Source organism: Cibotium barometz, chromosome 14 (genome assembly GCF_041138505.1).
Source record: "Cibotium barometz isolate CiBa-2024 chromosome 14, ASM4113850v1, whole genome shotgun sequence".
Classification (NCBI taxonomy): Eukaryota; Viridiplantae; Streptophyta; class Polypodiopsida; order Cyatheales; family Cibotiaceae; genus Cibotium; species Cibotium barometz.
In genome coordinates, this window is record NC_141059.1 from 39,940,403 (window position 1) to 39,946,790 (window position 6,388).

Consider the following 6,388-nt stretch of genomic DNA (forward strand, 5'->3'; position numbering starts at 1 on the left):
AAGCACGAGAAACACCAGATTGGGTACAAACTGCCCCCCCATGCGTGTGCCAAAAGCATCCCCACTTGAGTATTTGTAGTTTTTATTACATACAAAAATAGGTTACATGGCTATTTTAGCCCTTGCTTGCTCTCTAGAAGCTTTCTTTTACAAAAATTGGTTAGCAAAATATTTGAAAAATCTCACTCCTGTGATATTTATAGGCCTTGATGACATGGCATTCCCTAAGAGGCCCATTTTTTAGTCCAAAATAAGCCTAATGTAGTGACTAACAACAATGACATCTAGAGAGCCCAATGTAATTATGTGGTGAGTAGTTGATCCTGCATGTACTTAATTTCTTTGAAGATCTATATGACCATATTTTAGCACTAAATGTGTATACTTTTACATTATGCAATGTAGGAGGAGAATGGAAGTGGTTAGGATGAAGGTGAAGGTGGTGGTGCGGAGGATACAAATGATTAATGTGAGGAGGAGGAGGATTACATTTGAAGAGAATCTTCGTAATCTTACAAACAATATCTTAGTTTGCTTGCTTGTTATTACACTCTATTTTGAAACAACATTTTGACCTTGAACATGCTTCCTTTATACTTAATATAGGCATCTTGCTTGTTTGTGCTTATGTAAAAGTGATATGTAAAACTTGACGTGGACTACTCTCAATATATATTTTTATTTATTAATGAAGCTTTTTCATGTAAATGTACTTTAAGTTTTTTATAAAATGTTATCAATGTTGTATTTTTTATGCATGTTAGTTTTTTTATAATGCGGGAGTGTGGGGGGGCGATAGGAGAGAGAGAAGCAAATCTATTTCTCTCCCATTTCCCCTATCACCCCCATTTTTAACACTAAATGTAGCGCAGCTATGCACATGGTTATGTTTGCGACTATATACATGGCTCTAGCTATGTGCCCCTACCACGTGCATGGCCACACGAGAGAAATTTGAAACTCCCAATTTCCTTTGTTGCAGTGTGTGTGTGTGTGCATTTGTGGATGTGGCTATGCACACATCCTCTTATTGTATAAGAGCAAGCCTTTACAAGTGTCATTAATGCTTGTCTGAAGTGTTTGGGGTTTTACTCCATTCTTAGGCCATAAATGTTAGTGTAGAAAGTTTTTTCCTTATTTGTGAAGGAAACTTAGACACTCTTTTCACCCCTTTGTAGAGTGAGGTGGAGTGTGGCTATGTGGCCCCACACTCACATGTGGCTACTCCTAAAATGGCAATTTTCACATCTTCTATATCTTATTTGGGAGATGCCATGTGGTGGTTTCGAGCTAGCCCACGTGGCAGGTCCTCCTTTCTTCTCTTCTTCTACACTATACTACTACTCTTTATACCATAATACTACTACTACTACTACTACTACTACACACACACACACACACACACACACACACACACACACACACACACACACACACATACCACCACCACCACCACCACCACTACTACTACTATATACCACCACTACCACTAATACTACCATATATATACGACCACCACTACTAATACTGCTACGACTTTGCTACTGCTACTATATATGGGTTTAGGGTTTAGAGGGTTAGAGAGAGAGAGAGAGAGAGAGAGAGAGAGAGAGAGAGAGAGAGAGAGAGAGAGAGAGAGAGAGGGGGGGTTAAAAAGAGAAAGCAAGAGAGAGAGAGAGTGAGTTAGAGTGCGAGTGAGTGTAAGAGAACTAGACAGAGAGAGAAAGAGAGAGAGGGGGGATTAGAAAGAGAAAGAAAGAGAGTTCGAGAGAGTGAGAGTTAGAGACTTAGAGAAAGGTAAAGAGAGTTAGAGAGTGAGTTAAAGAGAGTGTGAGTTGGAAAATTCGAGAGAGTTAGAGAGAGAGAGAGAGAGGGGATTCGAGAAAGGTAAAGAGAGTAAGTTAGAGAGAGAGTGAGAAGGTTAAAGAGTTAGAAGCTTCGAGAGTTAGAGAAAGCTAAAGAGAGTGAGCTAGAGAGAAACAATTAGTGTTAGGAGAGACCGAGATAGAGTTAGAGAAAGGCAAAGAGAGTTAGAGAGTGAGGGGGGTTAGAAAGAGAAAGAAAGAGAGAGAAAGAGAATTAGAGAGAGAGTTATAGAAAGGTAAATAGAGTTAGAGAGAGAGAGAGTGTGTTAGAGAGAGTGAGAGAGAGTTAGAGGGTTAGAGAGTTAGAGAGAGAGAGGGGATTAGAAAGAGAGTTAAAGCAAGAGGTTAGAGAGAGAAAGAGAGAGAGAGAGAGAAGAAGAAGAAGAAGAAGAAGAAGAAGAATATATTATCGTCCTCGGGAGGCCGAAAAACGACCCATGGGACCCCAACGAAGTAAGTGTACAAAAGCTGTAAACAAAGCCTCCTCCTTTCATGGGAGGGAAACTAGTGTGTGGCCAATTGCGTTACAAGGTAGTCACGGTGCTTGAGAATTTTGATGAAGTATATGCCAAGGGCAGCAAGTTGGCCATGCGAGAGCAAATTCACTAAGTCGGTGTATCCTTCTAAAGTGGTGCTGAAATCTCTCCTTATGTACTGATATTGTGGGCATGTTAAAAGAACATGCTCCTCTGTCTCCACTGCTCCCAGACTACATAGCCGGCATAATCTTTTCTCTCTCGAGACACCGCTCCATGCTCCTCTCTCAATCTCGAGAGTGTGTGACCGGGTGCGGATGAGCGCAAGACCTCACCTGGCATTAGCAGGAATGGGTGTGCTTAAGAGAGAGAGAGAGAGAGAGAGAGAGAGAGAGAGAGAGAGAGAGAGAGAGAGAGAGAGAGAGAGAGAGAGAGAGAGAGAGAGAGAGAGAGAGTCTTAAAAACAGAGAGAGGAAGTTAGAGAAGAGAGAGGAGGTTAGAAAGAGAAATAAGGAGAGTTAGAGAGAGAGAAAGTTAGAGAGTTAGAGAGATAGAAGATTAGAAATAAAGAGAGTTAGAGAGAGAGAGAGAGAGAGAGAGAGAGAGAGAGAGAGAGAGAGAGAGGGGGGTTACAAAGAGAAAGAAAGTTAGAGAGAGAGAGGATTAGAGAGAAAGCGGGAGGGCTAGAGAAAGTGTTAGAGAAAGAGACAGAGAGATGGTTAGAGAGTTAGAGAGAGAGAGTTAGAGAAAGATAAAGAGAGTGTGTTAGAGAGAGAGAGAGGTAAAGGGAGTTAGAGAGAGAGTGAGTGTTAGAGAGAGAGGAAGAGGGATAGATAGAGTTAGAGAGAGAAAGTTAGATGGTTAGAGAGTCAAAGAGAGGAAGGGAATTAGAAAAAGAAAGAAAGAGAGAGCCTAGAGTGAGTGTTAGAGAGAGAAAGTTAGAGGGTTAGAGAGTCAGAGAAAGGAAGGGGATTAGAGAGAGAGAGAGAGAGAGAGAGAGAGAGAGAGAGAGAGAGAGAGAGAGAGAGAGAGAGAGAGTTAAAGAGAGTTAGAGAGAGAGAGAGTGAGTAATAGAGAGAAAGAGAGTTAGAGGGTTAGAGAGAGAGAGAGAGAGAGAGAGAGAGAGGGTTATAGAGTTAGAGAGAAAGAAAGAGAAAGTTAGAGGGTTAGAGAGAGAGACGGATGTTAGACAGAGAGTTAGAGAGAGAAAGAGAGTGCTAGAGAGAGAGAGAGAGAGAGAGAGAGAGAGAGAGAGAGAGAGGGAATTAGAAAGAGGGTTAGAGAGAGTGCTAGAGAGAGAGGGGGGTTTAGAGAGAGCGTTAGATAGAGAGAAAAAGAGACTTAGAGGGAGAGTCTGTGTTGTGTGTTAGAGAAAGAGAGAGTTAGAGAGAGAAAGAGAGAGTGTTAGAGAGAGAGATAGAGTTATAGAGAGTGAGGGGGTTAGAAAGAGAAAGAAAAAGAGTTAGAAAGAGAGTATTAAAGAGAGAGAGAGAGGGAGAGAGTTAGAGAGTGAGAGTGAGAGAGAGAGTTAGCCAATTCGAAAAAGAAATAGAGAGAGTTAGAGAGAGAGAGAGAGAGAGAGAGAGAGATAATTAGAAAGAGAGAGTTAGAAAAAGGCAAAGAGAGAGAGAGAGAGAGAGAGAGAGAGAAAGAGAGAGTTAGACAGAGTTCGAGAGAGAGAGAGAGAGAGAGAGAGAGAGAGAGAGGATTAAAAAAAAAAGGTATTTGTTTTATTAATGAGCGTTTTTAAAGAGGAAAAGAGAGAGGAGAAGGAAGAGACAGAAAAAGAGGAGAGAGAGAGTAGAATCAGTATAAACAAAATGTTTTTTGTTTTGTTGTAAAGGGAAAAAATAATAAGGAGGGAGAGAGAAAGAGAGAGAGAGGAGAATTAGTATAAACAAAATGTTTTTAGTTTTCTTGAACTTTTTGTAAAGCATCCGAGTGTTTATATAATATAATTACCTTCCTCCCTAAAAAGAAAAAGCTGGAGAGAAAGAGAGAGAAGGGCAATCAACCTGCCAAAAGGCAAGTCTTGGGCACTCTTTATCCACGAGCGGGAATATGGAAGGGTTGCTATGCATGCTAGAGTTGACGTTGTGGCCTTGTGATAATTTGATATGAGAGGTGATGATGCAAATTGCAATCCGATAAAGGGGAGGACGGTTGCTTCATCCGAGCCTTCTAGGGCCGGTGGCTGGACGGCTTCTTGTGATGGTTAGCTACGGGGTGTGCACACTTGATGGCTAGCTAAGGCGGTTTACACACTTCATGACACCTTTCTTCACCTAGCAAGGGGAAGATCTCGCTCTCCCATTCCCTCATGGACGGCCATGAACATCTTTTCGATGTCTTTCTACTCATGTCGACATTTCTTTCGAGAAATCGATTTAGATCTGATTTCCCGTCGCGTAAACCAAGGCGAGGGAGTGATGTATCATTATACTAAGTGGCACCTTATTGCAACACAGAACCGATCGTGAAAAAGGTATCGTATAAAGCTTTACTTTTTGTTGTAATGGGTGTGAAAGTGCAGAGTATGTCCTCTAAAATTAGCGGGCCAGTGCTCTGCTTGAGGTCGTTTCTTCAACTCCTCATTCAACACATGGGCAACATGGGCTGCGCGTGCGATGAGATCATTAACGAGGATGAGAGGACTTGCAATGAGGTCGTTGACGAGGATGAGAGCAGAGGAATGGCTTGCGATGAGCAGCTGGTCATTGTGGACGAGATGACTTGCAATGAGGTCATCAAGGTCGAGGATGATCAGAGAGGAATGGCTTGCAGTGAGCAGCTGGTCACTGTGGCCGAGAGGAGAATATCTCTTTACTCGAACCAGCAACACATCTTGCTGGTGGGGGAGGGTGATTTCTCTTTCGCCAACGCGCTTGCTGAGGCGTTTGTCACTGCTCGTACCCTCACAGCCACTTCTCTGGATTCTTTAGGTAAAGTCTAACTAAACGCATCGTCTGTCATGCGCATTTCTAAGGTTTTCGACTAAGGTTTTGTAGGGTTCATAATTATGAACGTGAGATGTTGCAAACGCTAACTAGGCGCATCGTGTGTCATGCGCATTTCTAAGGTTTTCGACTGAGATTTTCTAAGGCTCATAACTATCAACGAGCTTTTTCTGTTAAGCAGAGACGTTGCAGCGTGTGTATCCCAGGTTCAATTCTACTCTAGAAAGCTTAAGGAAATCAGGGGTGGTGGTGATGCATGGGGTGGATGTAAGGAGTATGGCTGAGGACGATCGACTGCGAAGCTTATCGTTTGACCGCATAGTGTACAATTTTCCGCATGCGGGGTTCATCTTGGGTATGGGCGAGACGAGCCGCTGCAGAATCGAGTATGTACCGCGTAAACGCTCAGTCTTACATTTCTTCGCCAACCATGCAGAAGGTGGCATGATTATGCAGAAGGTGGCATGATTATACATGATTTAATTTTTTCCCCTCTTTTTTTTTTTTCTGTTTCTTTGTGGACAGAGCCAACAAACAGCTGCTCCACAGCTTTTTCCACAATGCTGCTCGGCTCTTGAAAGACAAGGGCGAGGTGCACGTGACGCACCACGTGGGCCGACAACCCTACACGGAGTGGGACTTGGAGGGCGAGGCCGCCAAGAGCGGGCTGACTTTGGAGCGCTGCGTTTCCTTTGATCGCAGCACCTACCCTGGTTACGTTAACCGCAGGGGAGCAGGCGTTGGTTGCGCACAAACATTCCCCGTGCAGCTCTCGGGAACCCACATCTTCTGCAAGAACTCTCCATGAAGGAGACCAACAGCTCCTTACAAGTGTTGGCGCATGGGCTTATCTTTCAGTAGCATTTTGCACACCAATCCCATTTTTGTTTCTCTATTTTCAATAGCTGAAGTGGTAAACCCGATAATTTGTGAGAATTTAACACGAACATTTTGATTAATTAGCAAGTACTATGATAAACTTTTAATGGTTATTGGAGAATTAAGGGTATAATTTGCTATTCAAAAATTAGTTATCGTATTATAATCTCATATATATAACATAGATAAGTATACTTGTATAATTTAAAAT

The 6,388-nt window shown here is 42.6% G+C and overlaps 1 protein-coding gene across 1 annotated transcript; it reads left to right on the top strand.

The window, feature by feature from the left end:
- Positions 1-277: 277 nt before the first annotated feature.
- LOC147632016 (uncharacterized protein At4g26485-like) lies at positions 278-6,106 on the top strand. Its single transcript, XM_086807990.1, has 6 exons — positions 278-309; positions 406-469; positions 2,208-2,276; positions 5,151-5,283; positions 5,480-5,684; positions 5,824-6,106. The coding sequence occupies exons 1-6, from the start codon at positions 278-280 to the stop codon at positions 6,104-6,106; spliced, it is 786 nt and encodes a 261-aa protein (XP_086664116.1).
- The last annotated feature ends 282 nt before the right edge of the window (positions 6,107-6,388 follow it).